The following is a 25,227-nucleotide window of genomic DNA, read 5'->3' as shown; positions in this document are numbered from 1 at the left end:
TCTTCGTATAAAGGATTTCTTACAATCTGAGCAGCTGAATGGTTTCTCTCCTGTGTGGATTCTCATGTGAATCTGTAAGCTTCCATTCTGAGTAAAAGATTTCTTACAAACTGAACAGCTGAAAGGTTTCTCTCCTGTATGAGTTACCCTGTGTATCTTCAGATTTGTCTTCGATGTAAATCTTTTCCCACAGTCAGAGCAGCTAAATGGTTTCTCTCCAGCACTACTTCTGGACTCACTGACAGAAACTTCATCATTATTCAGAGAGTTTAAACCTGACTGAGGTTCTCTGGTCTCCTTCCAACCATCACTGTCATCAGTCTCAGATTCGAAAGTGTCTCCAGTCTTGTCAACAGTATCTGGTTCTGGATGTCTATCTGGATGTGAGTTCTTGTCTGGTTCTGGTCCTCCACAGTCCTCTCCATCACTTTCTGTTTTCATCTGTTCAGTTTGTCTTTGATGAAGCTGTGAGGACTGAGGATTCTCTTCATCATCTTCACTCTTCACAGGAGTGAATGTGAACTTGATGATATCAGCCTCCTCCAGACCTTGAAGCTGTTCTCCCTCCTGACTGGTCCAGAGTTCCTCCTGTTCCTCTTTAATGTGTGGGGGCTCTGGGTCCTCCTGGTACAGACTGGAGCTCCACTCCTGCTGCTCTTCTTTAACAACGACCACTTTTCTTACATCTGAAGGTAAAACTGAAACACAGACAGACATTAATATAAACTCAAGCTGGATAACATTACGTGTTCAGTAATGTAAATAATAAAAACAGTCACATAGTGTTTAGCCATTAGTACAGGAAAACAATGAGTTAGTTGACAATTCTAGTGTTCAGCTGACATTTTAATGTTTCCAGCAGAGAAGTCTGTAAACCCTACTTGCATTGCATCACGCTAACAGACTGAAGCTTATTAAAGAAATACATGGGGACAGCTCCAACTGATCAAAGATTGAGGACTAATGCCGTGTTCACACCAAACACAAAGCTAACTTTTCTCGTGGCACGATCACATGCAAAGATGCGAATAGCCGAGTGGTGCAAATGATGCGATGCAAAAGGCATAAGTTGGACCCTTGCTATGGGCCAAAGGGCTCGTGTCAGCTTTGGGTCCATCACCATGACGACGGTGGATATAGCCAAGTTGGGGGTGTCAGTGACCTATTTCTACCTCAGCTGAAGAGTAGGGAGGTTGTATTTATATACAGAGTCCAGAATTGGTCCACCAGAGCTTGACTGAGGCGCCATCGACGGTTGGACAGGAGTTCGGTGTCTCTGAATATTGCTTGCTGAAAGGATGCTTCTAGCCGCCCCGTAAGGAGATTAAGGGTGACTGGCTTAGGGTCAGATATGTCAAAGAACACATATCCAAGGGGCTTTGTATTTAGTACATCCTCCACCTCTGTGAGAACTGTCCTTAATACCTCCTCTGTGACAGTTTCACGTCCGAAAAGCAAGGTGGCTTAAACGGGCGGAGTTGTGAGGGGGGTAAGTCGGCCATTTTGAGGGAAAGGTTTTCCCTTGAGGTTCCTGCAGACTAGACAAGATAGTAGATGTTTACTGATGGCTTGTCGACCTCTAAGGATCCAGTAGTGCCGACGGACCCCAGTGAACACTCTCAGGTCCAGGGTGGAGAAACTTCCGATCATATTCTCCGATGATAAAAAAAGTAACGGGGTCTTTACCTTCTTTGAGGCCTCCTCCCACACAGATCAGACGGGTAACAGGATCAAACTCAGGTGCAAAGGTACAATAGTAACTACCATTGGGAACAGGCTTATCTGACAGGAACAGTCTGTATTCCTCAGGGAAACTCTGTTGCTGTACATGACGCAGGAGAAGGTTCTCAACCTTAGTACGTTCAAGGGGAATTGAGGGAGGAGTCTGGGTACTGTTGAGGTTATGACATATAGCACCTACAAGCTCATTACAGGATTTGAAGGCCTCGATGTCAGCAGAAATACAGCTTGGGGTGTTATGGATATGGCCGCAGATTGCTGAGTTTCATAGCTGAAAGGTAACTTCCTCTGAGGCTTTTAATACAGGGGCTGTACTAAGCCCAGATAGTGGAGTGGCGTATCAGTCAGCAACAGCCACTGTCACATGTGCTGTCCCGGAATCGAGCTTAGCCAGAGCTTCAAGGTCCTGCTTGGATCTGGTCATGGGTTTGTTGCTCTGATATGGGAGAACATCAATTTGCCGCAGCTTCTCCCCATTGCGGCAGAGATCTGACTGGATTGAGTAGCTCTCATGAAACAGGGTCTGGACTTCATTCAGTGCTTCAAGATGAGCAGCGTTAGGGTCTTGGGGACTACCACAAAGCTGGTGCATCATTGAACAAGAACCACGGGAACTCCATGGAGTCCCTGTGACAGAGCCATGACGTCACCAAGGCTACATAGACCCCTACATGCAACTCACGTTGCTAAAAAGGAGGTGAAACAACGTTGGTGCATTTAAAGAAAAAACCCTAGGTTATAGTCCTAACTTTGCTGGCCTAACAACAGACGGAGAGAGACATATAACTCGACCCATGGTCTGCCACTTTAACCTGCAGAAGGAAGATCACGGAACTCCCAGATTCTTCAAGTCGGGATTCACCGCCAGACGAGAGTCAACTTGCCTCTTAACACGCCGACACAGCGGTCCCCGGTCCTAGGCAGGAGAAATTCCGCCGAACAAGTCCAAATAAACACACCAACCACTACGAAGCAATCTCAAGTAAGAGGCTTTTGTCTGGGCAGAGATAGGTCATAGTGTGTTTGTAACCTTGTTTGTTTTGTTTTAAGTATAACTGTCCTGTTACCATTACACACTATGTGATTGTTTGTTGTTTAGGTAGTATGCTTGAGAATGTATAATACATGTTTTCTTGATTTATAATATTATTGACTTTAGATCAGTATTGTTAGAGATGAATAAACTTATTTATTAAACACACCTACACTAGTGAAAAGGCAAATTCACCACCATTGGACGACGATGGAACGTCCAAGACCCTGGCATCCGTTTAGACAACCAGAACTATGTGGCCTCAGAGGCACAACGTGTTGTCTACTGTTTTTTAGCATGTAAATTATAATACCTATTCTGCTTGCATATCATGACACCCATGTGTAAAGAATAATCAATTTCCCTCCAAAGCTTGTACTTATCTCAGAAACAAAAACAGCTAAGATACTTCAAATGTATCTTATGAATTGTTAATACAGATGTTCCAAATGGACACTAGTGTATTGTATATACTTATGATTGATCAATATTTATGATCAAAGCGAGAGAGTTGTGATGGAAGGTTTTCCCTATGCTAGTACTTTACTACTGTGACATATTCACTTGTTTCTATTGTCAGCCCGTTGGGTGGTTTGACCCTCTTTGTTTTCATAGATAACACTTAAAGGTTTGAGGACTCCCAGTTATAAACAAGGGTAATAAAAGACAGATGTCTTAAATAGTGTTTACACCACACTTATTGCTCCCCAGCACAAACATCACATCAAGAACTACATTTAGAACATTAAAAGTGTGTACCATTTTTAGTTCCATCATCCATCTTTAGTCCTTCAAAAACCGCTTTGTTTTCATGGTGACGGCATTCCACCAAAGGTCAAAAGCTTTGTGGTCTGGCATTGTGAACATATTTCTATTTTTGGGAAGAAATCTGAGGCAATCTGGTCAACCTGCTAAGAGAAGCAAGCCAAAGTTTAGCGACTGTAACTTCCTGTTGCCAGTAGGTGGCACTATGACTGATATAAAATTGGCCCGTACGTGTCTTCAGGCCTGGGGTCTCAACAAACTTTACATTTTGAAAAGATCTGACCATGTGGATTCAAGTTAGATCAGTTTATTCGTTCACGGCAAAGGATCAAAATTCACCGAGCCGCCACGTCGCCGCCCTTTAACGTATTCTTACAATCTTCACAATGAAGCATTATCAAGGTCTTAAGGCTTTTCTGACAACATTTGAGAGGGATCTGAATAATCTTTGAGGAGGAGGATGTAAAAGTACATAACCATATAACTTTCTGTTGCCAGTAGGTGGCGCTATTACTATGATTCTAAATTGTCAGATAAATGCCTTCAGGGTGGGAATGTTATAACATATGAGAAATTTGGAGCAGATTAGACAATGTAAGGCTACTCAAAAGGGGGCGCTATCAAGGTAATCTGATAGGTCTTTCGTCGGTGCTCGGGCCCTAGTTAATAACCATAACCATATCCAAAAATGACCACGTCACTAGCTAGTAAGTTGAATGATTTTGGAGTGTCAGTATTCACTATTGTACAACATTCAACAGACCATCATGTATATTCCACAAACATTTATTTGCAAGATAATAGAGGTGAAACTAACAATATTAACCTAACTAAATAGCTAAACTAAACTAACCAATGGGAGAATGAAATATCCCTAATATGCTGATTACAATGAAATCACAACAATAAAATAGCTGTGCTAAAGCTGTGCTTTGCTAGTTACATTACCAAGTCCACGGAGGAAAAGGTGTTACTTAGCGTTCTGCTTTGTTAGCTTAGCTGGCGCTGTTGTTTAGGGATGACGCCAGGAGAGGAAGAAGTTGAGGTTCCGATGCAGTCCATGCTGGGTTTTTATCCATTTGTGCGGATTTTAAGAAAACAGATCGCTGCGTTTCTTTGCTCTCCTTAAGTTAGCAGCTCGTTGTTGTCACTGGTACTAAACTTGTTTACTCAGGGTTAGCAGAGCGGTAGCAGGGGTGCAACGTACACAACATTCACGGTTTGGATCGTTTTGCGGTTTTGAATCGTGGATTGGATCAGCTGACAAAAGGTTAAAAACAACTTTAAGAAATGCCCGATCACGTTTTTATCAACGATGGCATACAGGTTGTTTTTGTTGTTGTTTTGTTAAGGAGCTGGTCAGAGTAAACCATCAACAGTTCAAAATGTTGTCCCCTTACTTTGTTATAGTTGTCTATATTGTTATTTGCATAAAACACAGAATTCAAATAAGGAAATAAAAGATTGTATTTTTATTGATAATGAATACAATCTTGGGATTAGTGCTTTTAATTATGTATTTTTGCTTAGAGCTGGTGTTTGGAAGTCCAATAAGGCACAATACCCTCTCTAATATATATTGTGGTGAAAACATCTCATTTGAATAATTTAATACGTTTCTCACATCGTTTTCTATGAACTGTAGTTGATCCGTGATCCTCTGATCTCTGATAATGTTACATTGTAAACAACCAATCAGTGTTTAAACCAACAGGAGGAGAGCTAGTAACGTTAGCAGCACCGCTAATGGCTAACCAACGGAGGTTCACTTCAGTTACATCGTGATGCCTTCAGGCTCTGCTCAGTGAACATGAGTACTGGCTGAAGGTAGATTATAACGGTATCATGATGTGTTCACATGTAATCTGTAAAATGTAGTTTTGGTGATAAACTTGAATAAATCCAGTAGTTTGAAGGAGATGTTTTCACATGAATATAAAATAGATATTAGAGATGAATTATGAGCTGTTTCACTTCATAACACAAGCTTATTTCCTAATCATTTGAATTGTGTGCTGTTATGAAGAACAAAAAACACTGTAAATTACTAAAACAAAGTAAAAAGTATAACATTTACTATTTTTGGTGGTTTACTGACTTCAAAACATTGAAATGATTTTTGAGACGGTGGAAAAAAAATGATTCTGGATCCTTGTAGACCAGCTGCTATAATCAAACAATAAAGGGATCTGTATCTGTAACATTGATCATCAATGATCAATAATTAGTATCGACGACAAAAAAAAACCTGATCAGGGAACTACAAGTTATATTTGCTCCTTTTTTCTTTTGTGCTGATCCGATCAGAGATGGTCTAACTCCCTAAAGTATCCTCGATGTATAATTCAGAACGATGGGAAGTCAGGTAGCTGACTTTATTCTCAAGGATTAAGGGGCGGTTGGCACTTGTTCACATCTGGAGAACCCATCATCAAGAGAAGAGTGTGACTTTGAGTAACCAGAATCACATTGATTTTCTTTTTTGATTAGCGGTCTGAACTCTGTGGAGGAGACAGGCATTTTGAACTCTTTGGGGATCCTACCTCCTTTAACTAGTGCTGCTTTGACACGACATTGGGGTTCCCCATAACGTTGTGTATGGCGTTATGTTGGGCAGTACACTAGCCTTAAGCTTAGTTTATACTCGCCGTAGCTCAAGCTGGTGCGTGAAGTCCCAACAAGTGGTCAGAATGTTTGTAACTTGGAGAGTGATCGCGTGACTGTCAGAATTAATTCACTGATAAAAACTCTATTTACATGTCAGAGGATTTCTACAAAGAAGAACAATTCATTTATTGATGTTTCAGAAACAGGAAGTGTTAAAAATCTACATTTGAGTAAATATTTAGCAGCCAAATCAAGTATTCAACTTTTGTTTCTTTATAATAAATGTAATACTTTTTTTCTGTACAGGGTTTGTATAAAATAATAAAGTAGTTTACGAATATGAGATATGAGTTTACAGATAATTATAATCCATCCTTGTCCTTGAGGAGGTTAGTTTGTAGCTTTTGTTCATATCTCTGAGTTACGATCGTTGTCTTTTTGATTCCTCACAGTTCATTTTTGTTTGATCATTCCCTGGTGTTTAGGAGAATAATAAAACAAACAACGCGTTGAGTATAAACCCTGCTGTGCATGCTGGGAGTTTGGAGACTCACGCTACAATGCCAAGAACGAGTATAAACAAAGCTTTGTGGAGTAGCTTTCTGTGCTACGGCGCAATCTAGAGCATAGGTAGCCAACACGGTGCACCTGGGCGCCCGCAGGGACCATGTGAGTCGCCCGCAAGGCATGTTCTAAAAGTAGCACTAGTCACCATGGAGCTCCGTCTAAAAATGTTAGTTGCTGTTCTTTTTTAATCAAAAACGCATTAATGTAGATTTTAAATGGACGAGGCCGCCGCACCGCACTAGGTTTTCAGGTTCCGAATGGCGAGCGCTTCCCGTTGGTGCCAGACGTGCGGCCCCAGAGGCCCCCGCCGCGAGCGCACGCCGTCGTCAGGTCCGTCAGTCCTCGTAACAGGCCGTGGGTGGCGGGGGTAGAGGTGAGGCAACGCAATCTGACCGAAAAGGCCCAGACTAGAGGTTTGAACGCGGGCGCCCGAAGACGCTCGCGCGCCTCGGAGGGTTTGATCCCCTCCCCCCGGCTATAGACGAGACTTTTTACTAGTTTGTTCGTGGAGAAAAAGGTTCCGTTAGAAAAGCTGGTGTCAGTGACAACAGACGGGGCTCCCGCCATGACGGGCCGGCATGCAGGCTTCATTGCGCAATGCAAAGGACCCAGACTTCCCAAAATGTTGTGATTAGTTCTAATGTAATAGGATTCATTTAAAAATGTGAAAGAGTTGATTTTTTTTACATAACTGATAATTTGTATAAACATGGGACAGAGTTCATGATTTGTTAAAATTTTTTACAAAGGTAGTGGTTAGTACAAACGAGACATGATGTGAAGATATGACAGTTAATGATTTCATAAAAAATGTTAGAAGTGATAATTTGTACGAAAATATAAATGGTGTGATTTAACAAAATCAAACACAATCATTGTTAATAATTATTGTGAGGAATAATTAACATTGACATGTGATCAGACAGTCTCTTCACATAGATTATTATTATTATTAAAAGGTGATCTGTGCAACTTTGTTATTCAGGAAGTTTGTATCAAACAAGTAGCCCTTCTTACTACTCAGTAAAGTAGCTCTCAGTTTCAGACAGGTTGGTGACTCCTGGTCTAGAGGCTCTAGTGGACATCAAAGATTGACCAAAGAATATGCTAAAGTGAATATTGCACATTTATGAATAATTTGCCAACATCACTATGCCTCACATGGGGCTCCATTGTGTTAGGTAATTCCTGTTCTGGTTGTGAGCAAACATCAAAGAGAATTATCAATATTAATACTAATTGTCCATATTCATAAAAAGATCAATATATATGAATTAATACGGGGCATCAACACATCACTCACGGCGAAGCCAGCAGCTGACTACAGTTTATAGCATTAAATCAAACCAGTAGATGGACATTGACAGAAGTTAAAGTTAAACCCAGAGATACTATTCCTAAAGTAATGGACTGATGGTCCACAGCTCCAGAGTGGGAACACTTTGGGTTCGAGGGGAATGAGAGAGGAGAGCGTTACTTTAACTTACGAATGTCCCAACATTTGAGAACATGTTTGTCAGGATATCCTGTTGAGGAATGAGCGACTCTCTTTACTCCGGTACCAAATGTGTTTCTATTTCAGAGCCCATTTTATTCATGTTCTATATCCGTTTTGAATTTTATAATATTTTGTAACACACTTTAAAAAAAAAAAAAGTATTGCTATTATATTATCATTCAAGCTCTAATCAGTAAATTGAGCGTTGGCCGAAGGTAAACTATGACGCTATCATGATGTATATCGATCTAATGTATTCTTGTAAAATGTATATTAGATGAAAAACAGATGTTTTCACAGCAACATGAAATAGATATTGGATTGAGAATAATGAACCGTTTAATGAGCTCTAAACTTCTTATTATACATCAGTAAAATCAACACAAATACTATAATTTATTCTAAAATAACCACTATAGAACACTACAGAGTAAAAGCATAATATTTTAGTTTGAGACGCTTGAATTTATATCTCAGGACGGTGGAGAAGAGAGTTAGTCTGGATCCTTGTTTACCAGCTGCTAACTAATAATCAACAACAACAACAACAACAACGAGAATCATTTCGGCAGCAAAAAACTTGATCAGGATATCTCTAGTCTTAAAATTACAATAATTTAGTTTAACCCAAAATATCATCGTTTAAAAGTATCGTGACTTAACTTCACAAGAGAATCCTACAAAATAAAACAGAATAACAATGTTCTCCCTCCGCCCTGCTGTGCAACACTACATCATCATCATTATTATTATTATTGGATACATTATTTTATTCATATTTTATTCATAGTAAGGACGTTTACTAAGTAATTAATATATTACGTAACTATGTACATTTGAATATTAAGGTACTCGACTACATTTATCTTCAGCTTTAGTTGCTTCAGATTATTAACACTAAATATAATCTAATAAATGAAGAAGTATTATGACAGAGTATACTAGCAGCAGTACATAAAGTCATTAAAATGAGCTCCGTCTTTAAAGTGATCAACGCATTAATGCTTCAATAATTATAACAATAATATAAGTTATATTATTATTACTTAATTTAAGATAAGAACTGAAATATTAAAGCATCAATGGAGATGATGAGATAAGAGGTATTGACCCAATAAAATACTCCATTAAACCTCTCATAATATATACATAAAACATTCATTTATGCTTTTATTAACATATCGATATTATTGTTCTATTAAAACCAGCTTCATTCAATCATTTTCATGGTGGATTAAAGTCATTTTAAGCTGTAAAGTTAAGTGATTCAGTTTCATACTGTTCATCTGAGTACTAGAAGTATTAATACCAGTGTAGAAATACTCTGTTAAACGTAAAAGAACAAGTAAAAGTGATCACTGTTCAGACTAATATATAAGTGTTACTTTAAAGACTTCATGTACTGCTGCTAGTTTAATATTTAATAATACTTCATCACGTATTAGTGGAGTAATACTCTGAATCTGTGACGTAACTAAAGCTGTTGATCGATGACGTCAGTGGAGTTAAAAGTATAAAGAAGAAGAAAACAAAGTACAAGTACCTGTTAGCAGTACTCAGGCAGAGTACTTGAGTAAATGTACTTGTGTACTTTCCACCGCTGGTTCTAATAAACAAACACTCAGTAAAGACTCGAACTGAAGCCAGCTAGCTGCAGCTAACCAGCTAACGTTAGCTTAGCATCATGAGAAAGAAAACAAACCTGTTCTTCTTCTCGGCTTCATTTCGTGCAGCAGTTTCCGGTGTCGCTCCATCTCCGTTCTGTTCACAGAACTGAACTCTGACGGTTTGTTGTTCTGCCGTTATTTAGCTTCTGCTAACGGTTCTCTCTGCTCACGAGGGGCTAACCGAGAAGCTAACGGAGAAGCTAACCGGCGGAAATACCAACTGTCACTTCCGGGGACAGCTTTCAAAATAAAACTGAAGACTTTCTGCCCGACCCATAATGTTGTGATACTTTATATTTAAAGACGTAATATAGAAGCTGCTGTCAGTATTGTTTTGTATTATATTATTGTATCATGTTTAAGTCACACAATTATACAGGCGGAAATACCAACTATCACTTAAGGGGACAGGTTTCAAAATAAAACTGAAGACTGACGCCTGGAAAAGAGACCCAAAGAACGACAGGTAACCCGGATTTAAGATTATTTCAAATTAAAAGTCAAGGCAATAGAATGACCGTATGCAAGAAACTCTTTTATAGTCGATGATGCAAACACACACGAGCGTTACACGCTCCTGCAGATTCCTGCTCTACAACATCAGGAGGATTCGTCCCTTCCTGACTGACGAGACGGAGCAGGTTCTCATCCAGGCTCTTGTCATCTCCCACCTGGACTGCTGACACTCTCTACTCGCCGGAGCCCCGGCGTCGGCCATCAGACCTCTGGAGCTTGTCCAGAAAGCCGCAGCTCGCCTGGTGTTCAATCGCCCCAAGTTCTCCCACACAACTTCCTTTCTCCGTTCTCTACACTGGCTCCCTGTAAGAGCTCATCCAGTTTAAGACTCTGGTGCTAGAATACAGGGCTGTGAAAGGAACAGCTCCGTCCTATCTCCAGACCACGGTCAAGCCTCACACCCCCGCCCGACCACTTCTCTCTGCTGCCTCGGGGCGATCGGTCGCCCCGTCGCTCAGAGGTCCTGGCGGCCGATCGACTCGGTCACGTCTGTTTTCTGTCCTGGTTCCTCAGTGGTGGAATGAACTTCCCACTGACGTCAGGACAGCGGAGTCGCTGCCCATCTTTCATCAGGCTGAAGACCCACCTCTTCAGGAAGTGCTACCCTGAGCCTTCCACTCACCACTTATTGTTTTCATACTAGCTTGTTGCACTTATTGTATTGGTATTACTTATAGCACTAACTGTTTCTCTTGTTTCTGTACTTTGGCTCTGAGTTATGCTCTGCTTCATGCTCTTAGATGCTTGTTTAAAGGAAATGTACTTATGACTTCTGGTGACTAGTAGTTCTTTTGATTACCAATGTTGATGCACTTATTGTAAGTCGCTTTGGATAAAAGCGTCTGCTAAATGACTGTAATGTAATGTAATGTAACACACCAGTTTTAGATTAATCTGTGGATTGTTTGATGCAATACAGTTCGATATATTATATCAATGTAGTTTAATCAGTCATTTGTGTTCACAGAGTTGTTGCTGTTAGCTCTGATATTAGTTTTTCACTTTATTGTGCTGCTGCTTTAGTGAACTCAGAGCATAGACTATAAGTACACGAAGAGTAAGTGTTCTCTTTTCTACCACTAGATATCAGTATAAGTGTATTTAAACCACAGATTTAGTCATATTTACCTGTGTCTCTGTTCATTATCTAAGTTATTGATACAGATGTATTTAATGCTGTTTATTTCATCTGATATTTGGTGTTTATGGTTCATTTGTAACCTAGTTATAAACATCATGGATTTACTTGTTATTTTAATGTAATGGAAGAGTGAGCATGTGTAGTTCATGAAGCAATAAATAAAGACGTTTGGTTCGTTCTTATTAAACATTAATCATAATTTACTTCATTGATGTATTCGTCACTTAAAACCTGAATTGAATGGTTAAACAGAAGAGGTCAAAGGTCAAAGATGAGAAGATGAATTTAATGTTGGTTAAATACTGCGGTCCAAATAACATTACTTCACCTTTATAGACAGGACCAGGACTCTGCAGACTGGTATGAACAAGAGGTGGACTCACTGACAGGACCAGGACTCTGCAGACTGGTATGAACAAGAGGTGGACTCACTGACAGGACCAGGACTCTGCAGACTGGTATGAACAAGAGGTGGACTCACTGACGAGACCAGGACTCTGCAGACTGGTATGAACAAGAGGTGGACTCACTGACGAGACCAGGACTCTATAGACTGGTATGAACAAGAGGTGGACTCACTGACAGGACCAGGACTCTATAGACTGGTATGAACAAGAGGTGGACTCACTGACGAGACCAGGACTCTGCAGACTGGTATGAACAAGAGGTGGACTCACTGACGAGACCAGGACTCTGCAGACTGGTATGAACAAGAGGTGGACTCACTGACAGGACCAGGACTCTATAGACTGGTATGAACAAGAGGTGGACTCACTGACAGGACCAGGACTCTGCAGTGCCCAGATGTGAGTGTGCTGCTGGACAATGCAGTCAATAATCTGCCACAACTTGGTAAAGATGGACTCAAATGTGTGATGGGTTTTATAAGAAGACATTGTCAGCACTGATGTTTTATTTCATGTTCTCTTCCATCACCATCTTCTTGTAAAAAGGTCACATTTAGAATGTAATCATTCAAAGATTATTGGTTCAATTGACAGATGTCTTGTTGTGGTGTTTGTGTTGCAGGGATGGGGTTGTGTTTCTACATTTTGAAGAGTATATTTCTGTCACTCCGTTACCCTTGAATATAGTGAGTATAGTTATATTTGACTACGTTTTATTTTAAAGAAGATAATAAACTTTACGTCTTCACAGTCTTCACTGGCTTGAATGTCATGTTCAATCTGTTATGGGAAAGGCTGGCCCTGTAACATCCACTGCTGATAATGTAATGATAGCCGGTCTGCCTGTGTGTACAGCAATGGGGAACCTATCGGTTATTATTATCCTTCACCTATTTAAAGTGCTGTACTTATGAATGTTATTATTCGCCTGTAATGGTTACAGAGGATATGAATAGGGTATGTTATTGTTATTATTTTAGTTTACCGGGTTTGTATAAATTGTGACGGGGGGAAGTGACGCGAGAGGAGATCGTGCAAGCAGACAGAGGGAAGCAAGCGACGTTTAGTGGCCTCAGAGTTTGCCGGCGATTGCTTGGCTAAAAGGATCCGAAGCGTTTCAGGGATTACAAAGCTGGAGGCTTCAATGGAACAGAGGACCAGCAGCTAGACGGGCTGTGGTGAGGTAGGACGAGTTCTGGGGACAAAGGTGCCGCGGCTCCTCGCCACACTTCCACCTGTTGTTGACTCTGTTTTGGGGGATTTGTTTGTTTGTCATCGGACTGTTTTGCATTACTTTAAGGAACTGTGGAACTGACTGAGGGTTTGAGTGATATTTTGTAAATGTTTAGTTTATTGTGCCGGAGTAGAGCGGGAGCCTCACGGTTTGTTTTGTGTGCTAGTGTCTGATGTGGTCTGTCATTAAGGGAATAATAGAGTCAGTCAGTCAGTCAGATGTAGTGTCTGTATACCTACCAATTCAGATCCGCCCGTGCCCTTTAATTTTAGCATATGTAATTTCCCCTTTTTAGGTGTATATAACAAGGTGAATTGTTACAATAGTCTTTGTGACGTTTATTAAAGAAAATGAAATCTACTCAAACTGAGGACGGGTTCAGTCTTCTCTCCGATCACGGAAACTTCACTGATCACAACCACTGGTGGACAGAAGAGTGTTTAAGACAAAGCTGTGATGATTGAACTCATGTGAGCAGATGAACTGCAGATGGAAGAATCAGAAGGATTGAGATTCAGCAACACAAGTCAAATACATGTGATCACAATGTCACCACTGGTTCTGAAGGTTTCTGCTTTTAGGGGAGTGTTTAACTTGTGCTTGACATACAGATTTAAAACTACCAAAGGTTGTCTTTCTTTCTAATCTAGACGTATGCAGATGTCAGTGGATCATAGAAGTAATGTGAGCTACTGCTCTTAGCTAAGGGAGGTCATGACCTGCTGATGTAAATCTGATGGTGCAGTGATGATATAGTAATGAAGGTAAACATGGGAAGCACAGGTGGTGCTATGATTGGGTGGTAACTGAGGCAAGGTCCACTGAAGGCTGCTTAATAAGAATAAACCAAATGTCTCTTTACTTTTCAATTGTCATTGTTTATGGCCTCATGATCAACACATGCTTACTCTTCCATGTAGGAATGTTTGGTTCTGAAATGACATAAAAATAAATCCATGATGTTTATAACTAGGTTACAAATGAACCATAAACACCAAATATCAGATGAAATGAACAGCATTAAATACATCTGTATCAATAACCTAGATAATGAACAGAGACACAGGTAAATATGACTAAATCTGTGGTTTAAATACACATATACTGAAATCTAGTGGTAGAAAGGTGAACACTTACTCTTCGTGTACTTATAGTCTATGCTCTGAGTTCACTAAAGCAGCAGCACAATAAAGTGGAAGAATAAATATCAGAGCTAACAGCAACAACTCTGTGAACACAAATGACTGATTAAACTATATTGATAAAATATATCGAACTGTATTGCATCAAACAATCCACAGATTTATCGAAAAGTTGATTCTTGCTCTGTACATGAATACATTAATATTAAACCACCTGTAGTCAACTACTGTTGTAGCAATCGTCTGACTAGTGGTACTCCTCTGACTAGTGGCACTCCTCTGACTATTTTAAAACCTTTTCATGTATACTTTTAAATTACAATAAAACAGATCATTTATTTTCATTATTTTAGCCAACTGTTGTAAATTACTATAAAAGTAAATACTTGGAAAGAGTGTTTCTATTATTTTGTTCCTTTTTGTTTCAAAACCAGCAAAATCATACTTCAATAAAATGAATGAGAAAGAAAAAAAGTACAACGTGGTTACTCTTTTAAGGATGTATACAGACAACGGGTAGCTCAGGTGACTCGACTAAAATTATAAAACTAACAATGGGTGTTTTCAGGAAATGTGGCTCCGCGAGAGAGAGTTTAAACCTGACTGAGGTTCTCTGGTCTCCTTCCAGTCAACACTGTCATCAGTCTCAGGTTCAGAAGAGTCTCCAGTCTTGTCATCAAGATCTGGTTCTGGATGTCTATCTGGATCTGAATTCCTGTCTGGTTCTGGTCTTCCAAAGTCCTCTCCATCAGCTTCTGTTTCCATCTCTTCAGTTTGTCTTTGATGAAGCTGTGAGGACTGAGGTTTCTCTTCATCATCTTCACTCTTAATAGGAGTGAATGTGAACTTGATGATATCAGCCTCCTCCAGACCTTGAAGCTGCTCTCCCTCCTGACTGGTCCTGAGTTCTTCCTGGTCCTCTTTAATGTGTGGGGGCTCTGGGTCCTCCTGGTCCTCTTTAATGTGTGGGGGCTCTGGGTCCTCCTGGTCCAGACTGGAGCTCCACTCCTGCTGCTCAGGAGGAACCTCTTCTTTAACCACCAACAGCTGCTGGACGTCTGCAGGACAGAATGAAGTACAGACACATTACTGACCACCTCTCAGACTAAACTTAAACCATGACAATAATTAATTATAGTTTATATTGTCATACACACAGAAGAAGAGATTAAGAAAATGCATGATGCCAGCTATTTAGTTTCATTTTTAACTCTTTATATATTTATTTGCATTGGAAGCTGATCCAAGCTTACTCTGGTAACATCTATTTATGAATAACAATTGACTCTGTGTTTACTTTCTTTGCTGATAAGGACAAAAATGAAATGACTCTGCAATAGAAGCTCAGATTTGGGAAGAGAAGAAATACTGAACAAAAAGGAGACTGAGAGAAAAAGAAAGAGAGAAGGTGATGGAGAAGAGCAAGTAATGCACTGTGCCCAGGATAGGATTAGCTTCATGCTGTTCAACACAAACACAACGAACATGATCCGCTTGGCTCTTTAACTTCCTGTCTGCTTTGTGGAGAGCTTCAGTCAGGATCCAACGTAACATCGAGATACGAAGGAACACCAAAACCTTCGGTCACTGAAGAAAAGATTGGAGAACTGAACAGCTGTAGCAGTGATATGCTTGGGAGCACCAACAGCCCATGTTTGTTTTAAGTGGTGCGGGATGCCATTGTGGAAGGTTGAGGTTGCAGCTCCGACCCTAGAGGAGCGTCGGGAGTAATGAACGGGAGAAATGCCAGACAAGGAGAGTGGAAGCGATGGAAGTGAAATGAGTAGCAACCTGTCCAGATTTGGAGAAGAAGAGGATCAGTCAATGTTATAAAAAAGATATAAAAAACACGTGGAAAGTAATAAATCAGGTGCTGCAAAGAGAAAGGACGACCCCCCCCCCCCATTTGATATCGATCAACAGTGTAATAAATTCTTTTAAATATTGGTCATGAATTAGTGAGGTTGTTCACATCTCCACCGTGTCTTTGAAAACAGCTGTTGATATTGACCAAAAACAATTGAATACATAAAGTAAAAGACAGATGGCATCAGTTCAGGATAAATCAAGTTTAAATGAAACTTCTCTGGCAATTCTTTCAATTTGAACATGAAATACTGATTTGATGTTCAAATGTTTTGATGCTTTTCCTCAAAACCTGTCCTCACATTCAAATAGCTGCTGCTCAAGCCGTATTCTTACACTCTGATTTGTTACTTGCACAGATTTCCTGGCTCCAGCTTCAGCCACGTCAAAATACCCCAAACCAATAGAATGAGAAGCATCGACCAATGAAATGATCTCTGCCTCTTTGCGGGTGCGTTTGCTTTACTTCTTAGAGCGTTCCTCATGAGCGGCTTTATTATGTACCTCCCTTAGTTTCTTCACAACTTTTGGAATAAAATGATAATATACAGCGCACGTATGTTTTTTTTTTACTATCACAACTAAAGCGGCTACTTTTACTGGCTCAGGTTTGCCTCGGACCAGCCCTTAGATATGCTGCTTTAGCATATATATCTGGGCCGTGGTCCTGCTGACACCCACTGCTACTATCATTATTATTAGTCACATTAGTATTACTATTACTAATACCATTCATTATTATTGTACTATATCCACTGCTGTAATTATTAGAAGTCGTTATTTTTCTATTATTTGGATTACTGCTCTCATGATATGAATCATTTAATAATTGAATGTGTTATAACTCTGTCATGTTGTTCATTCTGTACACATGACATCTATCACACTTCATCCTGATAAGAGGATCCTCCTCTGTTGCTCTCTGAGGTTTCTTACTATATTTTCTGGCCATTAAAGTTTTTTGAGGGAGTTTTTCCTGTTTGTACATCTGTACAGATTGTAAAGACCTCCGAAGCAAATCTCAGACTTGTGATTTTGGGTTATAGAAGATACATTTTATTAAATTGAATGAGACAGGGATTAATTCATTGGTCAACACTACACCTGGAATTCTATTCAATGTCTATCTGGATCTGAGTTTTTGGTTGGTTCTGGTCCTCCACAGTCCTCTCCATCACCTTCTGTTTCCATGTGTTCAGTTGAGCTGCTGGCTGGAGGTTCTGCCTCTCTGTTCTCCTCAGTCTGAGTTTGGTGAAGCTGTGAGGACTGATGATCAACACACTGATGGTTTCTGAGCTCATAAAGTCGAGTGAATCTTCGGTCACAAACTGAGCAGCTGAATGGTTTCTCTCTTGTGTGGATTTTTGTGTGTTTCTGTAAATTACCCCTCTGTGAAAAGCATTTCTTACAAACTGAGCAGCTGAAAAGTTTTTCACCTGTATGAAATCTCATGTGTCTGTTCAGATTTCCACGATTACTGAAAGATTTCCTACAATTTGAGCAGCTGAATGGTTTCTCTCTTGTGTGGATTCTCATGTGTTTCTGTAAATCTGCACTTTGTGTAAAAGATTTCTTACAAACGGAGCAGCTGAAAGATATTTCTCCTGCATGAAAATGCATGTGTCTGTTCAAATTTCCGCAATTACTGAAAGCTTTCCCACAAACTGAGCAGCTGAATGGTTTCTCTCTTGTGTGGCTTCTCATATGTTTCTCTAAACCCCCCTTCTGAGAAAAGGCTTTCTTACAAACGGAGCAGCTGAAAGTTATTTCTCCTGCATGAAATCTCATGTGTTTGTTGAGATTTCCACGATAAGTGAAAGCTTTTCCACAATCTGAGCAGCTGAATGGTTTCTCTCCTGAATGGATTCTCATGTGTCTCTGTAAATCTTCCCTCCTCATAAATGATTTCTTACACATTGAGCAGCTGAACGGTTTCTCACCGGTGTGGATTCTCATGTGTTTCTGTAAACTTCCACTCTGTGTAAACGATTTCTTACAAACTGAGCAATTGAATGGTTTCTCTCCGGTGTGGATTCTCATGTGCACCTGTAAATCTCCCCTCCGTGTAAAAGATTTTTTACAATTTGAGCAGCTGAAAGGTTTTTCTCCTGAGTGACATCTCATGTGTTTGTTCAGATCTGCCTTGGTTCCAAATCTTTTCTCACACTCAGAGCAGCCAAATGGTTTCTCTCCAGCACTACATCTTGAATCACTGACAGAAACTTCTTTATTCAAAGAGTTTAAATCTGACGGAGGTTCTCTGGTCTCCTTCCAGTCATCACTGTTATCAGTCTCAGGTTCAGAAGAGTCTCCAATCTCCTCATCAGGATCTGGTTTTGGATGTCTATCTGGATCCGAGTTCCTGTCTGGTTCTGGTCCTCCACAGTCCTCTCCATCACCTTCTGTTTCCATCTGTTCAGTTTGTCTTTGATGAAGCTGTGAGGGCTGAGGTTCCTCTTCATCATCTTCACTCTTCACAGGAGTGAATATGAACTTGGTGATATCAGCCTCCTCCAGCCCTTGAAGCTGCTCTTCCTCCTGACTGGTCCTGAGTTCTTCCTGTTCCTCTTTAATGTGTGGGGGCTCTGGGTCCTCCTGGTCCAGACTGGAGCTCCACTCCTGCTGCTCTTCTTCACCAACGATCACTTTTCGTACATCTGAAGGTAAAACTGAAACACAGACAGACGTTAATATAATATAATATATATATATATATATTATATTAACTATATAAATTCAAAGCCAGTCAACACTGTACATACAGTTTAGATGTGCAGGGACTCAATATTTAAAATGGGGGCTGAAATATTCAACTCAAGTTTCACACCTTGTTGTGACAGTTTGCACACAACCACAACCAACACATTGACTTGTCCCTCAGCAAACGTATCAGTTGGAGTCCGATTCCACCTGCCATAGTAAGCAACCGTCCATATGACTTTGTTTAAGCCCTAGATGGCATGATGGTAAAAGGACTGTACTTGTTTAGCGCCACTCAAACTGCTTTTACACAACATGTTAGATAGATAGATGCCTCATTCATCCTCAGGGTGAAATTCATTTGTTACAGCAGCAAAGATGAAAAATGCACAATATAATGAAATAGAATAGTGTTAAATAAACTAACTAGTTAAACTAAACAGTAGTGCAAAGATCAACCAACAGCAAACCGTTGTGAAGGAGGAACTGTCCAGAGGTGATTTCTTAGAGGGTTCTAGCAGAATGTTCTCCTGAATCTGTCCTTGTGACAGCGGAGCTGGATCAGTCTGTCCTGCTGTAGGTGGTGGAGAGGGTGGTCCAGGGTATCCAATATGATTAATAGTCTATTCAGTGTCCTCCTCTCCACCACCTACTGCAGACTGTCTTGTTTACAGCCGATGATGGAGCCTTCTTAACCACACACACAGAGACACACACACACACACACACACACACACACGCACAAACAGAGACACACACACACACACACACACACACACACACACACACACACAAACACACACACACACAGACACACTCCGCTGCTACAAAGTAAAGCTACATAAATGATATAAATATTATGACAATGATCGTCTTTATTCTGATCACTGTGACGTCATATTAATGACGTCATCATTGTACATCAATGAGTGTTTTTATGAGTACATGTATACAAGTGCTGTACAAGGTATTTATATATTTATACTCCACTACATTAATCTGACAGTTTTAGTTACTTTAGAGATTATTAAACACATGAATGATGAAGTATTATTAAATAATACCAGCAGTACATAAAGTATTTAAATGAGCTCCGTCTTTAAAGTGATCAACACATTAATACTTCAATAATTACAACAATAATAAGATGATCGATGACGTCAGTGGAGTTAAAAGTATAAAGAAGAAGAAAACAAAGTACAAGTACCTGTTAGCAGTACTCAGGCAGAGTACTTGAGTAAATGTACTTGTGTACTTTCCACCGCTGGTTCTAATAAACAAACACTCAGTAAAGACTCGAACTGAAGCCAGCTAGCTGCGGCTAACCAGCTAACGTTAGCTTAGCATCATGAGAAAGAAAACAAACCTGTTCTTCTTCTCGGCTTCATTTCGTGCAGCAGTTTCCGGTGTCGCTCCATCTCCGTTCTGTTCACAGAACTGAACTCTGACGGTTTGTTGTTCTGCCGTTATTTAGCTTCAGCTAACGGTTCTCTCTGCTCACGAGGGGCTAACCGAGAAGCTAACGGAGAAGCTAACCGGCGGAAATACCAACTGTCACTTCCGGGGACAGCTTTCAAAATAAAACTGAAGACTTTCTGCCCGACCCATAATGTTGTGATACTTTATATTTAAAGACGTAATATAGAAGCTGGTGTTAGTATTGTTTTGTATTATATTATTGTATCATGTTTAAGTCACACAATTATGTTCAAAACAAATGGAGAAAACAGACAGAACTAACGTAGAGTAACAAGAATCAATAAAAACATTAAAGACAAATATTTAAGGTTTTACACATTTCTTCTTCTTCAGCCCATGTAAAGAACCAATAGATAGTGTCCGATTTCTGTATAATAATAATAATAATAATTAACTTAAATAAATAACAGATGTTGTAAAGTGCTTTAAAGGACAATAAAAATATAACTTTTGACAGAACATTTCAATAATAGTAAAATAATAAATTAGTTAAGTGGTAAAACAAGGTGAGCAAACATATATAAATAATGTGTGTATACGTGCATACAAACAAACAGATGTGCTCACACACACACACACACACACACACACACACACACACACACACACACACACACACATGAACATAAACACATTTATACAGACACAGAACATTGGGACCTTTATTTTAAAGTTTCAAAATAAACCTTGTGTCTTTCACAACATCAATATTATTCCTATAACAAAAACTACAATCTCTATTTATATTTTCTAAATGAATAATTGAACCTGTCAATGTCTCACAGATGGATTCACATCAAACATTTCCTCTCATTCAATATTAACAAGCAGAAGGTTTTGCTTTGAAGACAGTTGGAGGAACTGGAGTTCCATCTTTTGTTAAAGTAAATAAAAGTCCTTCTTCACTCACTAATTGTGTCACTAACAAACACTTCTGATGGTGTTTACTCTGTTCATTGTTTGGAACATGTGATGAAAAGTTTTATTTTATTCTATTTTAACAAGAATCAGATTGTATGAATCCACACAATGACAAAACTGTTTTTGTTTTTAAATAAAGTATTAGATATTTTTGAATGAAGTGTTTCATTTAGCTGAAGATCTGAGGTATTCTTTAGTTTGTGTATTTAATTTAAGTGCAACTCCAAAACAAATATCAAACATATCAATGGTCTCCTCCTGGAATTGTTTTTCAACACATTTTGGGGAATAAAAACACAAAATTATGCATAAATATAAAAAAAAAATAAGTGTAGTATAACCAGGAGACCATTGATGTGTTCAGTGATTTTGGTATATTTTTCATTATAGAAATAAGGAACATTTCAAACACGTCTATGTTACATTATTCGAACACTGAACAAACCGGAAAGTATCTCCAAAGTTGTGAAATGGAATATACCAAAATGCATTGAATAATGAAAAATAAAATGTGTGTTGGGAGGAATTTCACCGTTTAGTTCCCTCTTGGCTGTACGGCAACGTAAATGCCATAAACTTCTGTAATTGTTTTATTCCAGTCTGCTTTAGCATCTGCGGGCATCTTGAAAGCAGCTGGAATAAGAAGTTGGGGCTCCGCTTTGTTTCTTTACTCGTCCCAGTCTAGTCAAGACCAAGTCCAGAGCAAATCGAGTCCTGTTCCAGACCATTATAGGCAGTCGATGTTTTCCAATGCTAATATAGTGATTAAGAAGTTAGGATGGACAGAGATAATCTATAAACAATATTATAATATACATAAACAATATATATCAAACTAATCAATTCATAGAATTTAAGTTTGAGGACCGTCACAGTCTTAACATTACGTTTATTAATGTACCTTGAATTTGACGTTTCTACCCCGGGACCAACCCCAGCACGCACACAAGCCGGGACATTTAGAATTTCTTTATTGACTTTATAACAATAGAAAAACACGGACACAGAAAGTAATGAGGCTCCTAAAACAACCATCCAAGTTTAAACTTTGTGTCAAAACTAGTGTTTCACCCTTTCTTCCTGGGATACAGGCTCTATGTGTAGTGCACAAGTTAAGCTAAGTTTTCGATCCGTTTATCATCATATGTATTAGTCCATTATTCCTTGTGATGCAGAATCTATTGTGTTCGACTACATTGAGCTCAGAGAGAAAGAAAGAGACCGTGGACAGAAGGGTAAACATGACGCAAACATTTTCTCTGATCATGAAACCAAATGTCACACTCATAGAATTTAGTTACATTCAATAACTTTTAATACATTTTTTTGTGGCTGCCCGAATTACGTTCAGGAATATTTTTAGCAGTGGCCTGCGGAACCGTTTAATGCATAAAAAGGGGAACGCTGTGTTGGTAGGATCAGCGAAATTTCTGTACAAGTGATTCCAAAACAGCAGCCAGGAATGACTTCACTAATTGACAATAGCCGAGACCAAGACAAAGACAATTCTAAGTCCAACAAGGGACAAGATCAAGACCACTTAAAAAAAAGAAAGAAAAGAAAAAAGTTGATCTATTATTACAGACTTTGCAACTGAATTGTTTCTCCCTTGTGTGAATTCTCACATGTATCTTCAGATGTGTCTGGCAGCCAATTCATTTTCCCACACTCAGTTTCATGGTTTCTCACCAGTACTAAATCCCAAAACCTCAAAACTAAATCTGTACCTCAGTAGTTGGAGCGGGTCGTCCTTTAATCTCAAGGTTGGCGTTTCAGTCCACGGCATGTCCTTGACCGAGACATTGAACCCCAAGTTGCTCTTCACAGCAGCAACTGCTCTGAATGCTTGGAATGTTTAGATACAGAGGTCAAATATAATGTAGGTACCTGTATGTATATGGTCGTTTGAAATGACGTTTGAGTTTTTTAACAGGGAATTACTTCATTTGTGAGTGTTTAAATACGACTGAGGTTCTCTGGTTTCGTTCCAGTCATCACTGTCATCAGTCTCAGGTTCAGAAGAGTCTCCAGTCTTGTCATCAGGATCTGGTTCTGGATATTTATCTGGCTCTGAGTTTCTGGCTGGTTCTGGTCCTCCACAGTCCTCTCCATCAGCTTCTGTTTCCATCTGTTCAGTTGAGCTGCTGGCTGGAGGTTCTGTCTCTTTCTTCTCCTCAGTCTGACTTTGATGAAGCTTTGAGGGCTGACGACCGCCACATTTATGTGTTTTGAATTGTGGACGACAAGCAAATGTTTGGTTACAAACACCGCAACTGACTTGTTTCTCTCCTGGGTGGGCCACCATGTGGCGTGTCATTTTTGCTTTTATTCTGAACTTTTTACCACAAACTGAGCAACTGAAAGGTTTCTCTCCTGTGTGATATATCATGTGCGTCTTCACACCTCCCTTCGTTCTATATCTTTTATTACACTCAGAGCAGCTAAATGGTTTCTCTCCTGTATGAATTCTCATGTGTATCTTCATATATGACTTGGTTCTAATTATTTTATCGCACACAGAGCACCTAAATGGATTCTCTCCAACACTACATCTTGAATCACTGACAGAAACATCATTATTTAGAGAGTTTAAACCTGACTGAGGTTCTCTGGTCTCCTTCCAGTCAACACTGTCATCAGTCTCAGGTTCAGAAGAGTCTCTAGTCTCTTCATTAGCATCTGGTTCCGGGGGTCTATCTGGATCTGAGTTCTTGTCTGGTTCTGGTCCTCCACAGTCCTCTCCATCAGCTTCTGTTTCCATCTGTTCAGTTAGTCTTTGATGAAGCTGTGAGGACTTAGGTTTCTCTTCATCATCTTCACTCTTCAAAGGAGTGAATGAGAACTTGATATCAGCCTCCTCCAGACCTTGAAGCTGTTCTCCCTCCTGACTGGTCCAGAGTTCCTCCTGGTCCTCTTTAATGTGTGGGGGCTCTGGGTCCTCCTGGTCCAGACTGGAGCTCCACTCCTGCTGCTCAGGGGGAACCTCTTCTTTAACCACCAACAGCTGCTGGACAGTATCTGGTTCTGGGTGACTATCTGGATCCAAGTTCCTGTCTGGTTCTGGATGTCTATCTGGATCTGAGTTCCTGTCTGGTTCTGGTTCTCCACAGTCCTCTCCATCAGCTTCTGTTTCCATCTGTTCAGTTAGTCTTTGATGAAGCTGTGAGGACTGAGGTTTCTCTTAATCATCTTCACTCTTCACAGGAGTGAATGAGAACTTGATATCAGCCTCCTCCAGACCTTGAAGCTGTTCTCCCTCCTGACTGGTCCGGAGTTCCTCCTGGTCCTCTTTAATGTGTGGGGGCTCTGGGTCCTCCTGGTCCAGACTGGAGCTCCACTCCTGCTGCTCAGGGGGAACCTCTTCTTTAACCACTAACAGCTGCTGGACAGTATCTGGTTCTGGGTGACTATCTGGATCCGAGTTCCTGTCTGGTTTTGGATGTCTATCTGGATCCGAGTTCCTGTCTGGTTCTGGTCCTCCACAGTCCTCTCCATCAGCTTCTGTTTCCATCTGTTCAGTTTGTCTTTGATGAAGCTGTGAGGACTGAGGTTTCTCTTCATCATCTTCACTCTTCACAGGAGTGAAGGAGTACTTGGTGATATCAAGACCTTGAAGCTGCTCTCCCTCCTGACTGGTCTGGAGTTCCTCCTGGTCCTCTTTAATGTGTGGGGGCTCTGGGTCATCCTGGTCCTCTTTAATGTGTGGGGGCTCTGGGTCCTCCTGGTCCAGACTGGAGCTCCACTCCTGCTGCTCAGGGGGAACCTCTTCTTTAACCACCAACAGCTGCTGGACAGTATCTGGTTCTGGGTGACTATCTGGATCCAAGTTCCTGTCTGGTTCTGGATGTCTATCTGGATCTGAGTTCCTGTCTGGTTCTGGTTCTCCACAGTCCTCTCCATCAGCTTCTGTTTCCATCTGTTCAGTTAGTCTTTGATGAAGCTGT

The 25,227-nt window shown here is 40.1% G+C and overlaps 3 protein-coding genes across 4 annotated transcripts in view; all 3 read right to left on the bottom strand.

Moving 5' to 3' along the window:
• The window catches only part of LOC137889465 (zinc finger protein 271-like), a 35,954-nt gene extending 25,936 nt beyond the window's left edge, over positions 1 to 10,018 (bottom strand). The window contains exon 1 of the mRNA XM_068733344.1: positions 9,913 to 10,018. Within this exon, the coding sequence (XP_068589445.1) occupies positions 9,913 to 9,964 (52 nt within the window). The 5' untranslated portion in view covers positions 9,965 to 10,018. The remainder of the gene's footprint in view (positions 1 to 9,912) is intronic.
• A 7,251-nt stretch (positions 10,019 to 17,269) lies between these two features.
• On the bottom strand, positions 17,270 to 20,384 carry LOC137889501 (gastrula zinc finger protein XlCGF57.1-like). 2 transcript variants are annotated; one of them, XM_068733388.1, is made up of 2 exons: positions 20,250 to 20,384; positions 17,270 to 18,852 (listed from the first exon to the last, which is right to left on the bottom strand). In XM_068733388.1, exons 1-2 carry the CDS (start codon positions 20,299 to 20,301, stop codon positions 17,300 to 17,302), a joined length of 1,605 nt encoding a protein of 534 aa, XP_068589489.1. In that variant the 5' UTR covers positions 20,302 to 20,384; the 3' UTR covers positions 17,270 to 17,299. The 2 variants fall into 2 exon arrangements, with proteins under 2 accessions (XP_068589489.1, XP_068589496.1); XM_068733395.1 differs by lacking the exon at positions 20,250 to 20,384 and adding an exon at positions 19,354 to 19,380.
• A 1,853-nt stretch (positions 20,385 to 22,237) lies between these two features.
• Positions 22,238 to 24,423, bottom strand: LOC137889582 (zinc finger and SCAN domain-containing protein 31-like). Its single transcript, XM_068733503.1, has one exon. It carries the CDS (start codon positions 24,417 to 24,419, stop codon positions 23,226 to 23,228), a length of 1,194 nt encoding a protein of 397 aa, XP_068589604.1. The 5' UTR covers positions 24,420 to 24,423; the 3' UTR covers positions 22,238 to 23,225.
• Positions 24,424 to 25,227: the final 804 nt, after the last annotated feature.

This window comes from Cebidichthys violaceus, unplaced genomic scaffold (assembly GCF_023349555.1).
Source record: "Cebidichthys violaceus isolate CVI_PGR_0920_01 unplaced genomic scaffold, fCebVio1.0.p SCAF_109, whole genome shotgun sequence".
NCBI lineage: Eukaryota > Metazoa > Chordata > Actinopteri > Perciformes > Stichaeidae > Cebidichthys > Cebidichthys violaceus.
The sequence above is the reverse complement of the archived record's forward strand: the minus strand, read 5'-3'. Positions and strand labels throughout refer to the sequence as shown.

What these genes read in the sequence shown, in the direction of transcription:
- LOC137889501 (XM_068733388.1), bottom strand. Translation starts at nt 20,301, where the DNA reads ATGGAGCGACACCGGAAACTGCTGCACGAAATGAAGCCGAGAAGAAGA. An exon ending in GAAGCCGAGAAGAAGAACAG is followed by an intron (nt 18,853 to 20,249) that starts GTTTGTTTTCTT and finishes TCTGTGTTTCAG; the next exon opens with TTTTACCTTCAGATGTACGA.
- LOC137889582 (XM_068733503.1), bottom strand. Translation starts at nt 24,419, where the DNA reads ATGGAAACAGAAGCTGATGGAGAGGACTGTGGAGAACCAGAACCAGAC.